General features: G+C 35.2%; 1 protein-coding gene across 2 annotated transcripts; it reads right to left on the minus strand.

Annotated features, from left to right (window-relative positions):
• Positions 1 to 686: 686 nt before the first annotated feature.
• Positions 687 to 3,278, minus strand: LOC111893867 (transcription factor FAMA). Of its 2 annotated transcripts, XM_023889955.2 has the most exons (4): positions 2,933 to 3,278; positions 2,176 to 2,856; positions 1,667 to 2,104; positions 687 to 1,560 (listed from the first exon to the last, which is right to left on the minus strand). In XM_023889955.2, exons 1-4 carry the CDS (start codon positions 2,957 to 2,959, stop codon positions 1,471 to 1,473), a joined length of 1,236 nt encoding a protein of 411 aa, XP_023745723.1. In that variant the 5' UTR covers positions 2,960 to 3,278; the 3' UTR covers positions 687 to 1,470. The 2 variants fall into 2 exon arrangements, with proteins under 2 accessions (XP_023745723.1, XP_023745722.1); XM_023889954.2 differs by lacking the exon at positions 2,933 to 3,278 and having other exon boundaries at positions 2,176 to 2,889.
• Between the last annotated feature and the right edge of the window lie 24,175 nt (positions 3,279 to 27,453).

Below are 27,453 nucleotides of genomic sequence, written 5' to 3' on the forward strand. Positions count from 1 at the left end.
AATTGTTGGATGAATATATTACAGATGATTTTGTTACAAAGTAGATCGCCCTCTTATTGAGATATTGGCAAATTTTGTTGCTATTGATCACTTGGTTACAAGTTGTTAGTTACAAGATGGTTGGATCTTTGGCACATAATTAACATTGAAAGTAAAGAGTGCCAGATGGGTTTTTTTGGAATCGGTTTCTTTGCAACTTGCAAGCTTCAAGTTCGTGATCACTGAATGTATGGAACTACAATGGAGTTTGTGAGTTGTTGGGGTTTTGAGTTTCATTTCACGATTTGATGTTAGTTTTGTTTTTAGCTTAAAGTTCATTCCCTCTAGGATAGTAGGTGTATCTCTTTATTTTACTTTCATTGTTGGAGAATTTTCATGTATTTCATGAAATTTATGTTAATTATTTGATGTTTTTGAAGAAGATAGTTCAAGGTAAAATGATTCGTTTTTATTACTTAGCACAATAATTCAGAAGTTTGAACTCTAAGTTTCAACCCTAAATTATTGACGTTCTTAAAATTAAAATTGTAAGAATTCAAATTCTAGCAAACAATCCCTAAGTTATCTTGGACTGAATGGCCAAAAAACACAAATGTAGCTATTGACATTTTGTAAAGTTATGTTGTTTTCTGAGGGCTAGCAGTTTGCTAGACTCCTTAAAAATACTTCATTAAACGAGACAAAACTTTCCAAATCAAACCCTTTATGCGCATTAATGTATTGTAAAATACCTATATTTATTTAGACTCATCTAAATAAAGATAAACATTTTTCCCAATAAAAAATCACGAGTTAAATAAATCATAGAAATACATCAAAATAGTAGGGACAATGCATATGGGTGGGTTCAGATGTTTGGAAATGGAAAGGGTAATACCTCCAAATTCATTAATTCTGACGAGTCAAACCTCTTCCATGTCAAACTTGTACCTTAGCTTAGATACCCAACACCCCTGTCCCCCGTTGACATTTTTACATAAAATATTCATATTTATTGCACCAAGTACATCATCACAAATCTACGAGCGTTCAGGTCATGTAAAACAACTTATGTTTCATTCGAATCTGAGCTTGTGTTATGTTAATTTGATAAAATGATACCTCTGTACGAACAAATTAATTAAATGCATGTAATAATACTAGTATATCAATAATATGATTAAAACATCCCCACGTATATCTTTGCGGACTTTTTGACATGAAATGTGACTTACGTTGACTATAATAATTCCACGTATTTTAATATATATTAATTGGAATAAATCCTCACGAAATAGTATACGCTATGCTTTAAGTTTAACGTACATGTAATGTAAAATACCCATATATAAAATATATTGAATATTGCAACTAAAGAATCTGATACTTATGCCTATGAAAACAATCATTCCTGAGGGATCGACTTAGCTATTGGAATAGATTCTATCTGTTGGAAATGAAGATTAAAACGGACGAATATTTTTATGTTTATCAACTACTGATATTTGCATGCACAAAACTAATAATTTGTTGTACCGAATTTGCTATGTCTTCAGCAGAAAACCTCGGTTCGCTAGCAACCTATACAAGTTGATTGATTATCAAAAATATTAGATACTTATTCGAACAGAAAAAAGAGGAAGAATTAACGCAAGTATGAATCAAGGAGAAGTATATATGGTGATACCTTGACATTGAATGAATAAAGCACAGTCTGTTCAATGGTGGTGATGTTGGTATGGAGGATATTGAACTGTAAATCTTCAAGTGCAGCAATGATTTTAATAAGCTGACCAGACCTTCTCCGACACAAAATCTTGATCATGGCGTCAAACCCTAAAAGTCGCACTTCGACATCAGCCAAACATGACTTGCTCTCCGCCATCTCCTCCTTGAGTCCACCGTCGAATTCAACCAGCTTCATTTGATCATCAGGCGGAGGGTAGAACACTCCCGGTGGACCTTGTTGAGCTTGCTGCAGGATTGGAAGAGATGACGAATCTCCGACGACTCTGGGAGTGTCGCCATAGAGTCTTCGTCGTTTTTGTGACTCCAGACATTGAAGAAGTTGTTCTAATTCTCTCACAAACTCGATTGCACCACCGATAATTGAAGCTTGATCACCCTACAACCATTGTTTTGCAGAGATTCAGTTTTAGAAAGGTAAAGATAAATAGATAAATTCATTATTCATACCCTTTGAACATAAGATCCTGGCATGAGAGACCGAAGAACACGTAAATGTTCGTTCATTTGTTTTCGTCTGTTTCTTTCGACTGCGATATGAGTCATTCTTTGGCTCTCAACTTCTTCACTCGTCTTTATAGTTCTGGGTCTTTTTCTCTTGTTCTTTCCATCACCGACTAGGGTTTTATGAGCATCTTCACCTATAAATTGAAGTCGAACAGACGTACCTTCAGAAACCCTACCTTCTTCATCTCTTTCTCCTCCATCAATCACTACTCGAGTCTCGTTTTCATCGTCTCCAAGAGGAGCAAGTAGACTCTGATGATCTTCTTGAATATTCCTCTCGTTTAAAACTGGGAATTTCAAGAAGTAAACTGGATCTATCCCATTTTCTTGATCTTCGTCATGATGATGGCTTGTTTTATTTTGGTTCAAAGCCAACTTGGGTCCAAGATCTGCAAACTGCATCACATCTGCAAAACTTAACTTATCCAACGAGTTTGAGCTACAAAAACCACCGGAATTAGGTAGTTGTTGTATTGGATTATTGATTAAGTAATCCACCATTTGGTTCCCATTCTCGTATGTGTTTTTAACCATGAACTGCTGATTGTGGTGCTGCTGATGCTGATGAAGATGATGATGGCCATGGTCGTGATCACCATTGAAGTCGACCCCAAGAAAACCTCCCTGCAAGAGTTCGAATTCGGTGTAAAACAACATGGTGATGAAAAAAGATGGATATTTATGGTTCATATGTTCATACCGAGTAGTTGGTATCATCTTTCTCCATGGGTATATATATACAAAACAAGAAAGACTTTGACCAATAATCGAAACCAAAAAGACAAAATCTTATGTAATTTGCATGATAATATGGGTCCAGAATTTAGTAAAATAGTAATCAATTAGTAAACGATGGAGGTAATGAAGTGGGGTTAGGCCAAGAACATATGGACAAAGAAGGGGAAGCTAGGCAGAGCTATATATGGTCTTAAATATGCATGAAGATCAAGATTGTGGCGAGGTTTATCTCTATGTAACGTGCCATAGTTGGTTTGCTAGGGATAGCTTTGACTTTATATGTATACATTGTACACGAATATTTTTTTAACATAAAGAAATAGAGAAATTAAAATTATTATTTTTATGTGAAAGAGGAGCCTTTGGATTGATTAATAAGCAGCTCACAAGATCACCTCTCAATTTTTACACCACCTTTTTAATTAATGTGAATCACAAGCACACAACGCTCTTTACCACCATCACCTTCTCTTCTCATGACACGCTTAATTCATTAAGACGCTCACCTTTTCAACATTTGAATTTTGAAATTTCAGTTTGACGTGAACTTATGTATTATCTAATAAATTGTTAAAATTATTTTATATTAATTAATAAATGGCAGAAAATAAGGTGTGTATTTAGAGCCCTCTACATCCTTGGGAACGTCGTAGTTCTCTAAACTCTCATTTACTAGAGAACGGCTTTTGCAACGAGCCAGGGGATGGTAGATGTAATAAAATTCGAAGATTTCTGTATATATAAACTTTATTTGTTTTTCATTTATGCAACTCATTGTTATATATATTAGGACAAATAAGCATGTGCTAAGCTGAGAAATATATATATCCACAAGCTTTTTTAATCATCATAAACAGCTGATTATTTTTTACATTAATTGTAAGAACTATAGGTCCATAATGGACGCAAATCATAGTCATTAATTCACGGGTTTTTAATATAGCTTTTTTTTAATATAGCTACTTAGGTCATTTACTTACGTTATTTCTCCCTTCATCCATGAACAATTAAATGGAATGTTGATTATGCAACCTATGTGCGTCCTACATGCATGACATTTACAAGAATTTTAGATGTAGGCAGACAAAAGGACTAAATCTGTAAAAGTAGAGGATGATATATCTTAGGGCTAATGATACATCTTAGGGCTATTAGCATAAAAGTCTATGTTTTTGCATAAATGTTTTCGATTTACACTTTAACTTAGGTATTATACTTCATTAAAAATGGATGTTTTTAACATTTTTTGTCATGTTTACCTGCGTAATATAGGCGCTGACATGGTGATTATTTAATTTATTATATATTTTAATGAATATATGTATATATTTTGATTCAAATGTATTTTAAATATATAAATATAATTTTAAAGCTAAAAGTATGTTTTTAAAAGCATAAATATACTTAAAAGGTATTTACGCATTTGAAAAACATACTTATACATTTAAGTACATATTTATATAGTTGAAAGCATGTGTATACCTTGAAAAGGATATTTAAACATTTATAATGTATTTATGTATCAAAAATTTATATTTATTAATATTTAATAGGTATAAATATATATTTATTTCGTATAAAAAATATCTTTTACATATGAAAATGAAAAAATCTATTAGTGTGTTTTATATTGTATAAAGTGCATATTTATACATGTGTTACACAAATCATTTTTGGTGTAGTTGCCAAAATATGTGATCACACTTTTCTTTTTTAAAAATTAACTAGGATCATCACTCATATCATTAAATGTTGCATATTTCGTCCTTTTTAACAAGAAATAACTAAATCATGCTTTCTTTTTTTATTTTTGTTTTTTTTAATATTTACTTATTATTTATAAATTAAATAAATTGAATTAATATGATTTTTTTGTGGGTGTCATCAGCTCCCACACTCCCCTTCATCATTTCCTTTTCCTTCCATATCGTTCACCTATAGGCACCACCAGTACCCATATATTTTGCACCACCCTCCACCGTCAACCATCTCATTCGTCTCGACCAAAATATAAAAAACTACAGCTTGAGTGAGAATATTTTTTTTTTATCTTTTTGTCCCCTAAATCTATTCGATTAGGTGTCTAAGCCCATAAATATATTTGGTATGTACTTGATTTGATATGTAGCATAATTCTTTTGGATTGCTTTCACTCATGCAACTTGATATGATGACTAGACGAGAGAGAGAGAGAGAGAGAGAGAGAGAGAGATAGAGATTAGGATTTATTATATAAATAATAAATTGGTACTTAGAATGATTTTATTAATATATTATAAGATTAATATATTATTTGTAAATCATATTATTAATTAATAATTAATCAGAAATTAATTTGATATTAATTTTAGGATTAAAGGAACTGATTAATAATAGAGGGGCTGGTTTTGCAAATAATTGATAGTTGCAAAGTTGGGCTGATAGACTCATATGTAAGGATTGGACGAATCTATAGGAGGCCCTATAGAATTCTTCTAAGGCTTCTATTATGGAGGCTCATTGACTGCTTAAGACATAAGCAAGGAAATTAGGGCTTCCACCTTAAAACCTTAATATCCCTAACTATATAAACTCACCAATGCTAAGGATTTCGTTCCTAAGCTTCTAAGAGTTTCCCTAGCCAATTTTTACCTCTCCCCTTCTTGATTCTTTGCATTGAGTATTTGTGACTCCATTAGAGGTGCAACAGTTGGGGCACTAAGCTTTCAAGAGTCAAGGACTTCAAGAATTGTTCTTGTTATTACAATATAACAAGTGAGGTAATCATCAAACCCTAATATATATGTGAATTTCGAAATTATATATACTAGATCTAAAGTTATTGCTTTGGTGTTCATATTTACATGTTCAATAGAGAAAAACTTATATCCAAAGTAATTAGGGTTGCATGTGCACATAGAAATGTTGTAATGCTCATAACCCATCAATGATATAAGAGCCTAGGATGTTTTTCAATTGAATTGGTGCAAGAGTGGACTGCTAAAAAAACAAGAAATCAATTTTTCTACTATCTGGCACTTGAACTCGACGAGTTCCACAAAGGACTCGAAGAATTGCTTAAACTCGACGAGTTCACTTGCTAACTCGACGAGTTGACTCGCCTGGTGCCATATTTTTCGTTTTTTGATCAGATTTTGATTTGGATTATTACCATGCCTAAATTCGATTTTTCTGATTGGTATGAGATATCCTTATCAAAATTTAAGATTTGGTTAAGTATGGATAATATATGATTATTTTGATTCAAAGATTTAACCTAGTAATTTTGAAAAAGTTTTAAATTATACCCTCTTGGTTTTATAGTTTAAATTTGAAATTAAGAGTTTTTTAATTTTTTAAAATGTAAATGGTTAAACCCAAGTATTTTGAAAAGTTTCAAAAATACACCTCATAGTTTTATAATTTTAAATTTGATTAAATAGCTTTAATTTTGAAATCTTAAATTTAGAACCTTGGTATTTTGAATCGTTTAAAAAATACACCATCGTGGATTTTATTAATAAGCTAAATTAAGTGTTTAATTAAAAGAGAGAATTAATAAATCCATAGTATGGTTTAAATTTAACTAAATTAAAAGTCTAATTTATTAAAGAATTAAACCACTTATAATTTTAATAGATTAAAATACACCCTTATACTATAAAATATTAGAATTTTAATTATATATGTATAAGTAAAGGTTAGTGTTATCGTTAGTAGGCCTTGTTTACGAAGCTAGTCTATAAAGGGTATTTAAGGAAGCAGCCTATAAAATGACCGCCATTGGGTATCCACTCTTACCCACCGTACTCTTGACTAGTAGAGGGTCATTAGCCGAATTGGTAGAATATGACATTCTCATTAATAAGGATAATGAAAATACAAAGTAACTAAACCTTTTATAAATTTCAAGTCTTAGTTACTTTAGGAAAAAACAAAGTTGATGCTAACCCATGAAATTGCACATTGCACCTTATTGGTCAGTTAGTGGAGCGTGTGCGGTTAACCGACACACTAATGTGGGCTAATGAAGGGTGTCAATGGGTAGCTCGAAAATTATCATAAATCAATGGAGTGTGTGTGGTTAACCGGCACATTGATTTGGTGATAAATGACATCGAGAGTACCAAGCTAATTTGCATGGTTATTCACACCTTGTTTGTGATCCTCCGTATCCCAGTTACAAACTTAAAGGGCATAATCGAGATTAAACATGCCTTTGAAAAGTTCAATGAATCTTAAAAGATCTAGGAGTTTCATTTAAAACTTAATTCTTAAAATTTTGTTTTCATGGTGGAATTGGCAAGTCATCATTTACCTACCTTCAAATAATTTGCAATTGGATTATGGCATCCCTCTTCAGAATTGTGAATTATTTTGCTGGGTCCTAACCTTAATATTTCATTTTGATTGTATATTAAGGATTGTATGAACTAACTTGAATTTCTCCCTTTTGTAGATGTCTAATTCAGACAACTATGGTTTTTCTCAATCCTTTGGAAAAGGATTTCCTTCTGAAGATGATCTTCCACGTGTCGATCAAGGTGAAAGATCAATCCCTTCTTCGTGCATTTATTGAACCATAAATCATACTTCTCTTCCTCCACCTCCTCCAGTAATTCTCCCTGACCCACGTTTTCGTCGATTTGAAAAGTTCAAGGTCACTTAAGCCCTATTGGCATGCAAACATAAAAATGGAAACTTTGTACGTGCACATGTTCTAAACATGAAGTTGCACCTTGATAGACTGGGAATGTTGGGTGCCGACTTCCCTGGGAAGTTGGTTATTGACTTGGTTCTTCAATCACTTCTCGAGTCGTATAGTCAATTCGTTAAGGACTACTATATGACAGACCACGACGTGACCCTTATTGATCTGATATATTTGCTAATTGCTATTGAATCAGCAATCATTTGGCGTACTGGTAAAGCAAAATTAATTGAAGGATCCACTTCCCAAATTTCCATGGGCATAGATGATAACAACGGTGATAGTCCAGAAATGATTTCTTCTCCTGAGTGAGAAAAATTGGCCATGGTCGAAAAGTTTGATCATAAGAGAAGGAAAATTTTGAGATGGTTCCATGTGTCATTCTAAAATGGTCCATATGTTTCTATTGCTAAGAGAAGGGGCATTGGATGCGAAGCTGTTGTATCTACCAGAAAGATCGTAAGGATAGTAAAGTCAAATTGTATGACTCTACTTCATGTAAATCCACTATCTAACTCTATTAAGTTGTTATTTATAGATTCTTAATACATGATGTGATAAGATTGCATTTTGATGTTTTGTAGGATCGAAGAAAAGGAAGGAAGCTTAAAGAAGAAGCAAGCTGAATTTGATCGTGAGACATGGATTTCAATCATGTGGTTTTATGATCGGATTTTTGAGCTACTGCTTGGGAGTTATGATAGATTGCCTAGGAATATTTAGAAACATAGTTTTCATATGTATTTGTGTTTCAAGGACAAGTTTTTCCGCATTTTATTAATAAAATAAAATTTTGACTTTATCTTATTTTTACGTATCCTTGTAATAGCATTTGTGAAAATTGGTGTTTATATTTCTTTTCTTAGTAATATTGAAAATGAATTTGAATCTTTGTTATATCGTTTGTGGTAGTGTTTTAATTTACTAAGTGAGGAAGGATTCTCATCACCCAAGTTTCAATTGGACAGAAACTTGAAATCATGCAATATTGAATTATGTGATGTATGAGAATCTTGATTTTTAGGAAATTGAGACTAATTCCTTGTTCACATATGTATGTGAGTCAAGTGAAAGACTAAAGGATCTAGTACATATTGATGTGCACTGGTCGGATCCACCACAAAGGATGATGAGTCTATTCGTCATAATTTACTAATGGTTCAGTATGATTATACTTACAAGATTAAGTATAATTCTAATACCTTGAAAAAGTTTCAATGTATAGCAGAATGAATAAAAGGAATCAAATTGGGAGAAAGATAAAAGCTTCTCCAAACTGAAAAGAAAGGAGAGTACTTTAGTATCGTGTTTTATGATCGTCTTAATGATTATGAAACCATGTCACAATTGATCCTCTAAGGACACCTTAGTGCATTTATATGACTAAGAAGACGAATCAGGTATTGTTGAGATGGGTAAATCAAAAGGATAAATCATACTTTGTTCCAAAATCATGTTTTAGAGTTATACTCTAGTTACTCCCGGTTGTACCTTGAGTAACATGTTCTAAGTAGGTTTATAACACCTCATAAAATGTGGAATAGAAATGTTTCTCGCTCTTGCACATTTGAAATTTGTAGTTATGATGTTTTGGCTAAGACAAAGACCAACTAAGACCAATTATATAAAGTGTTGTCTTGATAAGAATCTGCACAAACTCTAGAATATTTGTTTGTGGGAGTCTTAAGTTGTCTTGAATAGATTCAAGTGCTCATCAAGAATAAACCTTTTAGTAATCACTAGCACATGACTTGAGGTTGATAACCTATCGTGTTGACATATTTTTGTTTCTGTGCCCATTCCAGTTAAGTTGACTATGCATCTGAGTTCAATGAATTATCATTTGATTGCATGAGGCAAAACACCTTGATCAGTGAAAGTACATTGATCAGTATGGATGAGCTTCTCAATAACTTGGAAGCAATGGTAGGCCCTTGTGCTATCGGATGGCGAGAAATTACAAATAAGCAAGTTCAGTCCATATGAGTTTGAATTTGTCATAAACCTTATCTTATGATAATGGTTGGATTTGATGAATTCACATGGATAGGAACACATACACCATAAAATCTAAGTGGTAAGAGGTCTCTCTCAAATTTTAGTATGATGACGACATCCCTTTTCATAGTTAGAATTGTGAGAAATGAGAAATAGTTTGAACATTCAAGACTTACTGCTATTAGTGTTGAAAAGGTTTAAACACACACATAAGCTATCTACTAAAAGGTGCATAAGCTTGAGAAATTTAGGAAAAAGACTTATCAAAGCACCATGTATCAGAAATCTGAACATTGGTAAGAAAGTCAATATGTAATGATTTCTAGAAGTGCAACTGATTTCTATGTATATGTCAAAGCTAGTGGGAGAATAATCGTTATGCTAGAAAGAACATAATTGTTATGCTAGTGGGAGCATAAATATTATGTTAATTATTATGCTAGTGGGAGCATAATTATTACACTTAATGTTGCAAGTAGACAATGCTAATTATAGGAAACAAAAGTTACAAATTTGCAAAGTTGCAAGTTTGGATGTTGTTATGCTAAAGAAAGTTATAGGGAGAAGATACTCATACTTCATTTCAAATCTAAAAGGTTAGATTGAAATTTTAGAATTTAGTTATGGATATATATATATATATATATATATATATATATATATATATATATATATATATGTATATATATATATATATATATATATATGAATATCATGTTGAAATGATTCAATATAAGGAATAAATTCTATATATATAGAGATATTGTAGCAAGTAACTAATAAAGTATCATGTCTTTATGTAAGACATTATGTATCAAATCCATATGCTTGGTATATAGTATCGATCACATATGTTATAATATTAATCTTTTCTGATTTTCCAAATGCCTATGGCATTAAGAGGGGAAATGGACCAGAATTGGATATGGCTAAAGTTATTAAACAACTGTCATGGACAATCTAACGTTTACCAAGGATTGGTTGCTTAGGATAGTTGGAAGTATAGTGATGGATGAACCATATTGATATAATTCTGAATAGATAGGATTCTATTAAGAATGGATTGTCATATGGAAATTATGGAAATGTTTCCATAATGGGATTTGGATATTAAGAATCTATGTGTAAGGTTAGAAACTTTAATGCAAGAAGGATGTTCAAGGAATGCTCTTTGAATGTGAGACTTCATCTCCATGGAATTGTTCTGTAACAAACGCCAGTGGAATGTTTTGTAATGTCATTGGACAAGTCTCTATGATTTAGTGCCTTGACATTACAAAAGGAACATTGCATGAAAGTTTAGACTCTAACGGATTCTATTAGTGGCAAGAATTTTGTATTTGTACACCTATAATAAGGATTTGGAATTGTGAAATGAGCATCATTAGAATTGTTAGGGATGTCAAAAAGTACCGTGGGACCCCGTTCCGTTTGGGAGAATTTTTTTAAAAAAATCGGGGGCGGGGACGAGGGTAGGGGCAAGGTTAACCCCTGTTTTAATTTCGGGGGCAGGGGTGGGGGTAGGCAATCCCGTCCCGAAACCCCCATGGGGACCCCGTTAATAAATTACACATATATTTACATATATTAATTATGTAAATATAATAAACAATAACATGATTTTGATCTTCCAAAATTCATCAAAAAATATGTTTTTAAGTTTTTAGTATAATGTTTTTAAGATTCATAGCTTTTTTATTTTTAACATGTAAAATTCTGCTATAAATAATTATTTGTTACCTAAAAAATAGCTTTTTTTAGTCTAGATAACAACTTCTTTTAACAAAAAAAAAAAGGCAGCTCAAAATCAATCAGGGGCGGGGGCGGGAATAATAAAGGGGATTCGGGGGCGGGGCGGGGGTAGGAAGGCTAAACATTTTGGGGGCGGGGGCGGGAACGGGGGAACCGGGAAATTTCGGGGGCGGGGGCGGGGAATGCACTCTCCGTCCCGTTTGCCCCCGTTGACATCCCTAAGAATTGTGTTCAAATGATTTGTTTCACAATGGTGTGCATGCTTGGAGCATGGGATGGCTATTGTTTTAATTCAAGTATTGAGTTGATTAGAAGAAACAGTAAACAATGAATAAGTTCTAATTAATATGGTGATTAACTAATAATTGTTTTATTTATATTCAAAAGTTTGAGACCATATTGGATTAGGTTATTCTTGTGTTTCACTTCGCATGTTTTACTTCCTGGATAAGTAGGTTATTCAAATATACACAGTCGATCATACTTTGGATGTAAGTAATGAGGAAAGACAGTCATGAATCCAACTGTAGATTGTCAAAGTGCTTAGACATAGCAAATGTTTGTTGCAGTGTTCGTGAGTACTCCTAAAATAAGAGTTTGAGTATTGGATTAAACTCATGCTTATTTAAATCACTTCATGGATTTTATCACGAGTGATTGTGAGACGATAACATCTTATATTCTTGAAATGAAGACATATAGTTGTTGTTTACAAGTCAATTGTGCATTGATAATACGTAAACACATCAGTAACTTGATGTTATAAAATGTATTGTTGTGTGTGACTTGATGAGTAAATAGTACAAGCATATGAGTCAAAGTTTATCTCTTCATTTTACCCTTAATGGGATAAAAGCGATATATGTGGGACCCTCGATGATTTATTGATGACACCCTAAGCGCTTGGCCAAGCCTAGACTAAGTTGATGTGTTCAATTGTAATCTGACTCATTCGTCATAAATTGGAAGTCGGGAAACAAACCTTAGAGAGAGAGAATGATTATAATCCATGTCTGATGACCATACAATATCTTTTAGAATGGAGGAATATTTGATCACTTATCTAAAGGATGCGTTACTGATAAGATCAGAGTTCGACAACGGCTTTTTAAAGTTACGATTGCTAGTCAAATTCTGAAGTCATACTTGCAATAATAGTTATTAGACTTATCCAAGTGGGAGACTGTTGGATTAGGTGTCTAAGCCCATAACTATATTTGGTATATACTTGATTTGATATGGAGCATGATCCTTTTGGGTTCCCTTCACTCATACAACTTGATAGGATTACTAAAGGAGAGAGAGAGTAGGATTTATTATACGAATAATAAATTAGTACTAAGAATGATTTTATTAATATATTATAAGATTAATATATTATTTGGAAATTATATTATTAATTAGTAATTAATCAGATATTAATTTGATATTAATTTTGGGATTAAAGGAACTGATAAATAATGGAGGGACTGGTTTTGTAAATCATTTATAGTTGCAAAGTTCGGTTGATAGACTCCAATGCAAGGACTAGACAAAATCTATAGGAAGCCCTATAGAATTCGTCCAAGGCTTCTATTATGGAGGTCCATGGACTGCTTAAGGCCCATGCAAGGAAATTAGGGTTTCCACCTTAAAACCCTAATAGCCCCAACTATATAAACTCTCCAAGGCTAAGGATTTTGTCCCTAAGCTTCTAAGAGTTTTCCTAGCCAATTTTTACCTCTCTCCTTCTTCATTCTTTGCATTGAGTGTTTATGACTCCATTAGAGGTGCAACAGTTGGGGCACTAAGCTTTCAAGAGTCAAGGACTTCAAGAATTGTTCTTCTTATTACAATATAACAAGTGAGGTAATCATCAAACCTTAATATATATGTGAATTTCGAAATTGTATATACTAGATCTAGGGTTATTGCTTTGGTGTTCATATTTGGATGTTCAATAGAGAAAAACTTAGATCCAAAGCAATTAGGGTTGCATGTGCACATAGGAATGTTGTAATGCTCATAACCCATCAAAATCAACATCCAAAACATTTTTCATTCCATAATTTAGTAGATGTAAAATAGTTTGAGAAAGGAGTTGGATGGTTGTAATGTTATAAATTTAACCTAATGAAATGTCACTGAGACCACATATCTATTGAAACCACTATCGACTACCATCATCACCGGATCTATAGAAACCACCATCAACTAACATAAGAAAATGCTTCTCTCCATTAGAAAACCACGTCGTCGTTAGAGATATGGACCACTAGAAAGTAGCATATGCATTGTATCCCTCTCTTCAAGTTATTGTTTTCCCGCTCTTCACCAAATCAACATAACCACAACCTCAAATTTAAGCTTTTGAACAAATGTTTCGATAGTTAGCATTTCAGGAAGCGTTAGGGTTTCAGTAAAGATCTAGTGTGGTGATAATGGATCACAAGTGGTTTAAGCGCACAGGTGGTGATGGCGGCTCATAGGTAGTGATAGTTTAACAAAGTGTAGATCTGTAAGGTCACCTTCTTCGACAAGGCGATGGCTTCGGATATTGCTATAAGTGGCTTCAGACATCGATGGTTAGGATGTGAGTATGTATGAAGAAGTTGGATAGAGATGGTGAAAAATATTGAGAGAAGTTTTGTTCGAGGGTAGAGATGGTGTTGGTGGTCATTGACTAGTCAGCAAGTTGTAGATCTCATATTTCCCTTACATTGGGTTTGTTTATGTGTGTGTGTGTATGTTTATGTGTTTTATTTTTCTTTGTTCTCTCTGATCAATAAGACAGTGAAGTGGGTAGATAGAGTAAGGAATGTGAAAGGGGGGGGGGGGGGGTGTAGTGTAGTGGGCCTTTAATTTTCTAACTAAAATTATTAATAATAACATAAAATACATTTAAAAAATAAAAACAAAATGGTATTATGGTCGTTTAAGTTCTCGCATAGACTAAGTTCGCAACACATTCATCTTTTAGGAATGAAGTGTGCGAGCTTAAATCAAACAAGGGACGATCCAAGTTAATTTTGAAAATATGGAGTGAACGTGTCTTTTGACACATGCACAAGAGACTATTCGTGTAATTTAATCTACATATAAATATGTGTTTTATACAATATAAACCATACTAATAGGTATTTTCATATTTATATTATATTTTTATACGAAATAAATATATATTTGTACATATTAAATACATATATTTTTAATGTATAAATATGTTTATATATATATATATATATATATATATATATATATATATATATATTTATATATATATAATTTTAAAGCTATATATATGATTCCAAATGTATAAATGTGTATTTAAATGTTTAAATAAGTATCTAAATGAATAAATACCTTTAAAATATATTTATATCTTTGAAAACATATTTTTTTTATATTTAAAGATATTGTTATACATTCAAAAAAATATTTTAATAATATAGGAATATATTCATAATAACTAAGGAAGAATCCCCGCTTTATGGGGTTGGATACACAAAAGAAAACGACATGATTTTAAATGAAAGTATGTTGCTACTTCATGAAAATAGACATTTTACTTTATCTATACATCCAAGAATGAAGATGGATTTCTCCCATTTCATGAAAAATTTCCATTTCTCTTCTTGAGAAGATAAGACCAAGAAGTTAAGGATTTGCCTATAGACGACATTTTCCATAACTTAAACAATCCATAGAGCATTGCAATATGTATACGTTTTTGTTTACAAATACAAATTTGAAATCATCAGATCCTGAAAAAGTATAGACACTTTTGGACCAGAATTACTGTTTTTATTGTTGTTCTGCGTATTAAGTTTCAAAAATCCAAAGAAGGAATGCAAATATTCTTATTTAGACTTGCCTAATGTGGAGTTTCATAAGTTAGAAAGTGTTTCTGAATCTCCTTCCAATTTGTATTACACTCTGTTAACCCTAGAACTAATAACCTTCATATGTCAAACAATCGAAAGAAATTGAGAAAAAATATAAGACAATAAATTGTGGAATCTATACCAAAATAACTTTTTACAAAATGATTTGCGCATTTGAAAACCAATGATGAAAAAAAAATCATTTGAAAGCATACCCAAACCAAAACATACCTGATCATACCATCCATTCATTGTAACCTTAAAATCGTTAACCTTTAAGTTTTTTCTCCAGTTTGTTCAAGTGAATAGTTTTAGCATGAAACTCTCCATAATCTATGGTTCCACTACTGTCAATATCAGCCTGCAATTCCCACAACTTTCAACCTCGCAAAATAAAAAGGAAAAAGAAAAAGGGAAAGAAGAAAAAGAAGAAAACCTTACAACATCCATTAAGTCCTTTATCTCAAGCTCCATAAATTCAGCTCCAAACACATTTAAGTCCCTCTTTGAGTTCCTCAAATGTAAGTGTTCCATTGATGTGAAAAATAACTACGCACGAGTTTTTATCCTACTAATGTAACTAAATTTCTACCTAAGGCAGTGCACCTTATTGTAAATAGTATAGCACAAAAGACAAGTATCGAACACAAGGAACAGGATATTTAGCTAATTCATATCTACTATCTAACTAAATTATTAACAAATTTAGAAAAAGGGTTTCTATGGTTTTGCAATACTAGAAACTTAATTAACTAAGCTAAACTAACAATTAACTAAAGCAAATATCAAACTAAAGCAAGAAACAAAGGAAACGATTTAAACCAAGGTATTTGAGAGACTTTTGTTTAGCTTCAATTTGCTTGCTATTATGGTTGATTTATGGAAGTGCATTGGATTAAGATTGGTTATCAATTCCTAAGATAACCAAGTTAATATCTGCTAACATAATCGTTTAGCAAACAAGTTCATTCAAACGGCAATCAGGCACATTAACTAACAAGCTCACTAGTGTTTAGTTCAAGTTAAATTAGACTTATAATAAATTGATCAAATTTTATTAATTGATTCAATTCAATATATGATTGGTCATCATATATTAGCTCATACACTTATTCACCCACTTTTCTATCTAACCCTAGGTTTTAGTCAAAACTCTAGTCCTACAATTTTTGTAATCCACAAAGATAATAAGATTCAAGTTCAATTAAGAAAGATAGTCATGCAAACTTAATTAAACTCAGTAATAAATAAATTAAGTAGTTATCATAAGTACGGGAGGATCTTTAATAAGCTAAATCAACAAATAACCAATAAAACTTAATCCAACCATAAATCAAACCACAGATAGTCGAGAAAATCTACACCAAACGAAAGTCATATTAGCCCATGATTTCAGCAACTAAAATCAGAAAAACAAAATTCTTAAGCATAAACATGATTAAACTAGAATAGAAAATTGTAATGAATAGTTTTATTGCCTAAATGCTCCCAATTCGCAAACTATAATTGATTTCTTCATTCCAAGCTTTGATTCAGATCCTTGGCCTTCAAAAATCGTCAATAGTTCCCAACAAAACTTCCCAGTTTGGAGAAGAAAGACATCTATTTATAGTTTCCCAAAAAACAGACTACCAGACTGTTGGATTAGGTGTCTAAGCCTATAACTATAATTGGTATGTACATGAATTGATAGTAGCATTGTCCTTTTGAGTTGCCTTCAAACGTGCCAATTGGTTAGGATTATTGTTGGAGAGAGAAGAATGATTTATTAATTTATTTCTTGGTTAATAAATTAATTTATTAATGTATTATGGATATAATATATTAATTAGAAATCATATTGTTTAATTAATATTTGATCATAAATTAATTTGGAATTAATTTTGGGATTAAAGGAATTAACTGAAACTATAGGGACTAAAGGTGACAATGCTCAAAAGTTGAGCATTGAGCATTCTAGAACCTCCCTTAGAGGGATGGAATGAAATCTAGAGTGTCCTAGGGTTTCCTTGGGCTCTAAGGGTGCCTTGGAAGCCTTAGGGAGGAAGTTGAGGGATTAGGGTTAATATCTGGAATTAATATTTTTTGGGAATGTCAAGAATGCTCCCAAGAAAAATGTAATATTTTCATCCTCAAGCACATCGGGACTCACGAATCTAGGTAAAGTGAACCAAGGGAAGTCGGGGCGACCTCCGGGTTGGCTCCTCTGTGATCGGTTGGCCACTACCTACAAAATAACAAAAAAAAACAAACCAAGCAACAATATGCAAGATAAGTATTAAAAAACAAACAAATATAAGCCAAAAATTACCGACCATGACGAGTCGTCGTGGTTGATATACTGGTCAAGTAATTCTATGAAAATGCTGTAACATCCCATTTATTAAATAAAAAATGGATAAAATTAATATGAATTGTAGCCCTAAAATCCATAATAGTTAGTGGGGTGTGGGTTTCTGGGAGCCAAATGATATAAATTGGGTTTTCGGGGGGTTAAAGTGTAATGTCAGGATTTATTTTGTAAAGATTTTTAGTATTCAGGGGGTGTTTGGTAAGTATTGGACTTAATATGAAAGAATTTATGGAAGTAGGGGCTAATAGGTAAGTTTTGGACTTAGGTTGAAAAAGATTTATGGAGGAGGGGCCGAAATTGGAAAATGGAAAACAAGTTTGGTATGGGCATGGGTGTGGGTGTGGACTCGGTGGCTTTTTCTCCCATGTGATGATACACCATCAAACCCTAAACCTAGCAAGGACTTCAGCCACCATCGTCAAGAGCTTCCTTAGCCGCCACTTTTGTCACCAAGCCCATCCGCCGCTTGCTGCCTCGCCATTGATGAGTCACCACCGCAACCTACTTTCGGAGACGTTGTGTGCAACTGGAAGATCGCCAAGACCAATGGAAGAAAACTAAGAACGACGAAGCTCAGGCTATGAACGACGGGAAGGCCTCGGTAATGTTAAACTATGACTTATCTCTTCCGTCTTTCGTTCTTTTCGTTAGTTAGTCGTCGTGTATGACAGTTGTGGTCTCTAGTGGTCCTTGAACCTCCGTTTCTGCTTGTTTCAACAACAACAGCTTCCTAGTCGGTGGTTGAGAGCTTTAGTCTTGATTCGTTATCGTGTATTTGTTGCTGCCACGAGTTGAATGCGTAGGCATGCGTGTTTTGGCTAGAAATCCACCGCCACCACCATAAGGTGGTGGATGGCACCGTTTTCTGCTGCCACCAGCCACCGTGAAGGTGGCTATGTGTGTGAGCATGAATTTTATGGGTGTGAAGTGGTGTATGCAATTTTGGTCGAATCCACGATCACTACCATTGGAAATGGTGGCTGCCATCACCGACCATCACTTCCCGAGGTGGCAGTGGGTGGTGCCCGGCCTACTGGAACCCTAATGGACCTAAAAGCTTAATTTTTGGACTTGTTTGGCTTGTGTTTGGGTTAGAAACCCGAATTAGGGTTTAGAAAACACTTATTTTTGGTTTGTTGGTTTAGACCTATCGAGACCTGCGTAATGTGCCATTGGAATTGAAATTTGAATTATGCCCAATTACACTGTATGATTGACCTAGTAGATAGATGGACTTAAAGTATTAAGTCCTTAATAGGTTAAGTGTTTCTATTTAACCCTAATCGTCATTTCATGTGAAAACCCTAATTGTGTTGGGTTTTGAGTTGGGCCTTTCTGTTGAGCCTAGATGTTTGGACTCTTGATGGCCAACTATTAACAAGTATATGGACTAGAATATTTTTAATGGGCTTTAGGATAAAGCACATTGGACAGGCTTGGGCCCAATTGGCAAAATTAGGCCATAGATGGGCCATAACTGGGCCTTGATGATTATGACGTATTGGACCATTGGATTGCCAAGTGTTCGGACCAGAATAAATGGTTGGGTCTTAACGAAAGACCATGTGAGGAGTTTGGGCCCAAATTGAAAAATTAGGCCATATTTTGGGCTTTAGGTCGTTGTTTGACTTTTGGGCCTTCAGAGTATGAGTTAGGCCTTAGTCTTGGACCAAGCTATGTCGCGGGTAAATGGTCCTTTTACCCCAAGTGTGTATTTTATAGTTATACATTGGAAACCCAAATGGTTAAGTGGGTTTTGTTTTTATGTTGACGGCTTGGGGATCTATCAACCAACAGCCCGAGATTTATTTGCGGTACTTCAGCAGTGCGATCTAGTAGGAACGGGTCTAAGGCACCAATGTCGGCCCGTACAGTTTATATGTTCTTGGTAGTAACATGGAGTGTGGGCGAGGCCCGTATCTCTTTATTATCAAAGTATAGATATCATTCAGATTGTTGGATTGCTAAACTTGTTGTCTGTGGGATACTTGTATGTATTTGTTTATGTAAGTGAGTATGGGCAGGGCCCGTATCTCATCATTATTCGAGTGTGGGCGGGCCCATATCTCATCATTAGCTGAGTGTGGGTGGGGCTCGTATCTCATCATTATTCAAATGTGGGTGGGGCTCGTATCTCATCATTAGCCGAGTGTGGGTGGGGCCCATATGTCATCATTACTTGAGTGTGGTTATTGGTATAATAGTAGGTTGTGTACTAGTTGTCCGTGTGATACTTGTATGTGTTTGTTTATGTATGTGAGTGTGGGCGGGCCCGTATCTCCTAGTTAGCAGAGTGTGGGCGGGGGCCGTATCTCCAAGTTAGATGAGTGTGGGCGGGACCCGTATCTCTCAGTAGCATGATTATGTGTATGGTATGTGGTAGTTTGGGGGAGACTCACTAAGCTTCGTGCTTACAGTTTACAGTTTTAGTTTCAAGTACTTCGGTTTTCAAAAGAGGAGATCGGGATAACTGCAGTGCACACACCATTTGCTATAGCCTGGTGTGTTTTTACTCTGATATATTTGACAGATGTTTGTAATATTTCGAGATACATGACTTAAGGTTTTTATATGATGTTTGATATTACGGTTTTCTTAATGATTTATAATGAAACTTTTGGAATGTATTTTTGGGATGTTTCAAGTTGGTATCAGAGCCTTGGTTTAAGGGATTCAGGCACACTCTCAAGTGTGTTTGAACTCAAACTAAGGACTTGGTATGAAAATTTTCAAAATAAAATCATTTTTATAAAAATAATTTGAAAAGAGGAAAGAATTTTGAGAAGAGAAAAAGGGTGGGGTGCATGCAATCAGTTGAGCTCAAGTAAGTACTCCCAAATTACCCATACAAGTTTATGTTATGATATGTTATAAGAATTGCATGCTAGATTAGGGCTAAGGATCTAGGAAGGATGCCTTATGTGCCTGTTATATGTGTATCAGTTTTATGAACTGCATGCTAGTACAAATTAGTCAGTATGATGGTGTGACTAGTATATGCTTAATTATGTTTACTCAATGCTTGATTATTGCTTGCTTTGTTCTTTTAGGAGTTCTAGTTGCCTTTTTTACTAATTAGTAAACGAATATGCTAATTTACATATTGCGAGGACTAAATAATTTCAGAAGGTTAGGTCTAGCTCTATTTCGCAGCTCTTGTTTGAGTCCAACCGTTGTAGGGTAGGATCTTGAAGGGTTTTGAGCATTCTAACACTTCCTAAGTGTACATGCAACCCTAATAAACCTTGGATCTATTTTGTCTAAGATACATGCAAATAATTATTTTTCGAAGGCTTATATCCGAACTAGCATGGCATGGGGAACTTGAATCAAATAAAGCTAGTAGAAACACTTACCTTGTAGTTGTAGTTGATTCCTTGGAGTTTAAGAGCCTAGCACCAATAATGTGGATGCCTCAAATGAAAGTCACAAATCACCACAAACTTGGAACTTTGAGAGAATAGTCACACTTTTCTTGAAATCGGCCCTCACCTCAACATGTGTCAACTAGTCTGATTTCAAGAGCCAAAGCCTCCTTTATATAGTGTGGTGGATTAGGGTTACATCCATGTAAACCCTAATACCCATGTCTCTTCATTTCCATGAGATCCATGGGTTAAAGCTCCATGGAGTATCCATAGACTTCTCCATCCAAGCCTAGCCCATTCCAAATAAGCATAAGCCCACACTATATAAATATAGAAGCCCATATTTAATTAGTAATATCTTTGATCACTAAATTAATCCTAGATTAATTATAGATCACTACTAATTAAATAATATGATCTTATATTAATATATTAGAACTTATAATATATTAATAAATCATAACTTGTACTATTCTCAAATATTATCCATAAATTGTTCGGGTGAAGTGCAACCCAAATGGACCATGCCGGGTCGGGTCAAGTATATACCAAATATAGTTATGGACTTAGACACTATATCCAACAGTCTCCCATTTGGATAAGTCTAGTAACTATATTTGCAAGTATAACTTCAGGAACCGATCAACAATCGTAGCTCTTTAAACTCTGTTGAACTAGAACGCGCCATTTAGATAAGTGATCATATAATCCTCTGTTCTAGATATCAGCCGGACAAACACATGGAACATTGTCTTGCTTATTGTCCAGCATTTGTTTCCCGATTTCCGATTTGTTTGACATAGAACTCAACTGAACACATCAATTTAGTTCTGACCGGGCCCGGTACATAGGTCAAAACAAAATCATCGAGGGACCCAGATATCAGCTTCTAATCCAAGAAGGAACAGATAAACTTCGACTCATATGTTTGTTCTACCACTCATTGAATTACACACAAAATCACGTTTTATAACATCGAGTTACCAATGCGTTTACGTACAATCAATGCATAACCAACTCGTAAGTAACAAATCATATCTCTAGGTTTGAAGACTTATATGATATTACCGTCTCACGATCACTCGAGATAAAATTCCATGAAGTGATTCCAATGAGCGTGGGTTGAGTCCAATGCTCAGAACTTATGAGCACTCATGATTGTTGTAGCCATGTCCAACACCTTAGACCTCTGCAACCAATCATGACAGTCTTGATTCATACCTACTTCCGACATATGACCGACTGTGGAGGTTTGAATAATATGATATACCAAACATAATTATTCTGGAAGTCAAAACATGCAAAAGAAATATAGTAAAAGGTCGACAAGAGATAGCAACACTTTACTCATAAATAAAACACCTTTTATTCATCATCAAATGTCAATTACACTTTACAAATTTCTGGGTTATCTAACTACTAAAACTTATATCATCCTTCAGCCCTATGCTCCGAGCATGCTGGAGATGCTTAACCCTACTCAGTCCCTTCATGAGGGGATCTGCCGGGTTCTCATCCGATGATACCCTCTTCGCCATGAGGAGTCCTTCTTCAATTCGATGTTTGATAAAATGGTATTTTTCTATCGATGTGTCTGGATCTCCCGTGATCCCTTGGTTCCTTGGCTAAGGCAACCGCACTATTGTTGTCACAGAAAATCTCCATTGGCTCTTTTATAGCTGGTACAACTCTAAGGTCTCCGATGAAGTTCTTTAGCCATATCGCCTCCTTTGCTGCCTCGCTTGCTGCTATATACTCTGATTCACAAGTGGAATCAGCCACTGTCTCTTGCTTGGAACTCTTCCAAGAAATTGCTCCTCCGTTTAGGGTAAAGACCCAGCCTGACTAAGAGCGGAAATTATCCTTATCAGTCTGGAAGCTAGCATCACTATACCCTACAACTCTCAAGTCATCACTCCCACCGAAGGTAAGGACCCAGTCCTTAGTCCTTCGCAGGTACTTGAGGATATTCTTTACCGCAGTCCAGTGTTCCTTGCCAGGGTTCGCCTGATACCTGCTAACCATGCTCAAAGCAAAAGCTACATCAGGTCGAGTACACGTCATGGCATACATGATCGATCCTACAGCTGAAGCATAAGGAAATCGACTCATTTCTGCTATCTCAGCCTCACTACTAGGGCTTTGTGTCTTACTCAATCTGGCGTTACACTGAATGGGTAACTCACCTTTCTTGGAGTTATGCATATTGAATCTTTTCAACACTTAGTCCAAGTAGGTACTTTGGCTAAGTCCAATTAGCCTTTTACTCCTGTTTCTCAAAAATTTTATCCCTAGGATATAGGCAGCTTCACCAAGGTCCTTCATAGCGAAACACTTCCCAAGCCAGGACTTTACTTCCTGCAGGGTTGGGATGTCATTTCCTATGAGTAGTATGTCATCCACATACAGTACCAAAAAACTGACTATGCTCCCACTAGCCTTGATATAGACGCAAGATTCATCTTCACTCCTCGAAAAGCCAAATTCCTTGACTTTTTCATCAAAGCAAAGATTCCACCTGTGAGGTGCCTGTTTCAATCCATAAATGGATTTCTCGAGCTTACACACTCTATTAGGGTACTCGTTGCTGACAAAACCCTCTGGCTGACTCATGTAAACATCTTCAGCCAACTTTCCATTAAGGAAAGCGGTTTTGACATCCATTTTCCATATTTCATAATCATGAAATGCAGCTATGGCCAACAGAACCCGAATAGACTTAATCTTGGCTACTGGAGAAAAGGTCTCATCATAGTCCACTCCAGGAATTTGAGCGAAGCCCTTTGCAACCAGTCTAGCCTTATAAGTGTGTACATTACCATCCATGTCGGTCTTCTTCTTGAAGACCCATTTGCACCCTATAGTCTTACGACCAGGTACATTCTCAACCAAGTTCCAAACTTGATTGTCATACATGGATTGTATCTCGCTATCCATGGCCTCTTTCCATTTAGCAGCCTCAGGACCTGCCATGGCTTCCGTGTAGCTGTTAGGTTCATCCAGACCTACTAGTGTCTCATCACTAATAAGTGTCTCACCTTCCGCAGTAATATGGAAACCATAGTAATGCTCAGGTGCATTCCTAACTCTCGTGGAACGCCTCAGAGGTACAGGCTCATCAACTGGCTCAACAGGAGTTTCCTCCTCAAGTTGAGGGCTAGTGTTTGAAGTTCCTTCACCGCTTGATTCTTGAATTTCTTCAAGATCAATTTGCCTCCCACTGTCTCCTTGCCTTATAAATTCTCTCTCTCGAAAGACTCCTCTTCTTGCTACAAAGACCACATTGTCACTAGGTCTGTAGAAGAGGTAACCAAAGGATTGTTGTGGGTAGCCGATGAAAATACACCTCTCGCTTCGAGGTTCGAGCTTATCATGAGTCTCGCGTCTCACGAAAGCCTCACAACCCCAAATCTTGATGTGGTATAGCTTAGGTACTTTGCCAGTCCACATCTCGTGAGGAGTTTTGGCAACTTTCTTTGTAGGGACAAGATTAAGAATATGGGCGGCAGTCTCTAAGGCATACCCCCAGAATGAGATTGGTAGCGTAGCTCGACTCATCATGGAACGAACCATATCCAACAAGGTTCGATTACGCCTCTCAGCCACACCATTCAACTGTGGTGTCCTGGGAGGTGTCAATTGTGAGACAATCCCACATTCCCTAACATAGTCGAGGAACTCTGAACTAAGATACTCACCTCCTCGATCGGATCGAAGCATCTTAATGTTCCTGCCCAATTGATTCTCGACTTCCTGTTTAAATTCCTTAAACCTCTTGAAAGTCTCTGACTTATGCTTGATTAAGTAGACATATCCATATCTACTGTAATCATCAGTAAAAGTCAAATAATAACGATTAGCATCCCTTGTGGCATGTTTGAATGGTCCACACACATCCGTGTGTATAAGGTCCAACAAACCTTCACCCCTCTCACACGAGCCTGTGAAGGGTGACTTTGTCATTTTTCCAAGTAAGCATGATTCACAACTATCATCTGACTTTAGGTCAAACGACTCCAAGACTCCATCCTTTTAGAGTTGGCCTATGCGTTTTTTGCTTATATGTCCAAGACGACAATGCCATAATGATGCTTTATCCAAGTTATTATTATTAGTAGAATCAATACACAAAACATTATTTCCTAAGTTATCTACAACAGATACAGCTTCATACACACCATCACAAGGTAATGCTTTAAAATAAAAAACATTATTATAGAAAACATCTATAGAACCAACTTCATTATTAAATGAAAAGGTAAACCCTTGTTTGTACAAAGCATGAAAGGAAATAATATTTCTTGCCATTCCTGGCGAATAACAACATTTATTCAAATCTAAATTAAACCCACTACTTAGTGATAAAGTATAAACTCCAATATTGGTAACAGGTAAGCTTTCCTATTCCCCATGATCAAGTTTATTCTTCCTTGCTCCACATTCTCACTTCTTCTTAGTCCCTGCAAGTCACAACAAATATGAATACCACAACCGGTATCAAGGACCCAAGATTTAGAATGGGGTGAGTTATTAGAAATGATAGTGTAAGTACCTGCATGGTTGGGTTTGACTTTCCCATCCTTCACATCCTACTGGTACTTTGGGCAGTTCCGCTTCCAATGAGACTTTTCATGGCAATAGAAGCATTCAGCCTCTTTTGGGTCAGAAGAAGGAGTGACAAAACCTTTCTTGGTTCCACTTGAAGAAGAGCCATCAAGGGTCCGAGCCTTGGTACCCTTCGAGGACCTCTTTCTCTTCCTCCATCGACTTTTCCCAATTGCCAAAACCGGAGTTGAGTTTGGAGTAGGAGTGATAGCAACCGACTTCCCCTTAAGACCTGATTCTGTGGTCTTGAGAAGTCCCTGAAGTTTTCTGAGTGTGACCTCTTCCTTATTCATGTGATATGTCATGCGGAATTGATCATAGCACGATGGTAAGGAGTGCAAAATGATATCTATTGCAAGATCCTTAGGGAAGTTCACATTAAGCTTCAGCAAACGATCCACATACCTTTGCATTTTCTGCATGTGGCTCGTGACGGATTCCCCGTCCTTCATCATGGTTGTTATCATGGAGCAGATGATTTCATACCTCTCTTGTCTTGCACTTTGATGGTATCTTTCCATCAAATCTTGGTGCATTTCATAAGGGTAGAAATCCTCATAAGACTTTTGGAGTTCCGCTGTCATCGTGGCCATCATGATGCAAGCCACTTTCGTAGCATCCCTTTCATGTGCCCGAAATTCAGCGATCTCCTGAGGAGTTGCAGTGGTCTCATCAATCTCCTTAAGCTCCTTGTCAAGGACATATTCTTTGTCCTCGTAGCGGGTAATCATCCTGATGTTTCTGATCCACTCATTGAAGTTGGATCCATCAAAGGTGACTTTCCCACACAAGTTCATAAGGGTAAAGGAGCTATTAGGATTAGAGCCAGAAGCAGCATTGTTTGAAGACATCTAAAAAGAAGAGAACAAGATTAGTTTAGATATAAGAGTGTCCTTAATAAAACACCCAAATGTAATATTAAGGCTAGGATCCAATCACAATATAATATAACTTAGAAGAGGTATGCCGTAATCTAAGCTATACCATATTTGAAAGGTAGGTGAATGACGATTCACCAATTTCCACCACGAAAACCGAAATATTTAAGTATTAGGTTTTTGATTGGTTCTTAGAAATTCCTGGATTCTTTGAGATTCAATGAACTTTTCAAAGGCATGTTTCAATCTCGAGTGTGCCCTCCAAGTTTTGTGACTGGGATGCCGAGGATCACAAAACGAGGTGTGAAGTAACCATGCAAATCACTTGGTACCCTTTAAAGTTTATCACTCAATCAATGTGCCGGTAAACCACACACGCTCCATCGATACTATAATAAACCTTTAAGTCACCCTTTACCTACCTTGTTAAGTCCAAGTTAGTGTGCTGGTTAACCACACACGCTCCACCAACGACTTAAACAAAGTGTAAAGTGTAATTTCATGGATTAGCACCTTATTCACATTTTTCCTAAAGTAACTAAGATTGGGAATTTAATAAAACATTTAGTTACTTTATAATATTCATCATACTTTGAATGAGAATTTATAAGTCCTTGTCTTACCCGTTCGGCTAACGACCCTCCACCGGTCAAGCAAGCGGTGGGTGAGAGTGGACACCCATTAAGTCACCATTTTATAGGCAACAACCTTATACCCACCTTATAGACCGGCTTCGTGAATGAGGCGTACTAGCGGTAAGACGACTTTGTTCTTATACATATATATATATATATATATATATATATATATATATATATATATATATATAATTATTAAATCATAATAATATAAGTATAAGGGTTGAATTTTAACTTTTAAAATTCTAAGGGTTGGAACTAAAGTCTTAACTTGACTTTACTTGTTCCAAAACATGAGGGCAAGTTTTGTAAACTTTCAAAACTTTTCATATCTTGTA

The sequence above is a fragment of the Lactuca sativa genome, chromosome 2 (genome assembly GCF_002870075.4).
Source record: "Lactuca sativa cultivar Salinas chromosome 2, Lsat_Salinas_v11, whole genome shotgun sequence".
NCBI lineage: Eukaryota > Viridiplantae > Streptophyta > Magnoliopsida > Asterales > Asteraceae > Lactuca > Lactuca sativa.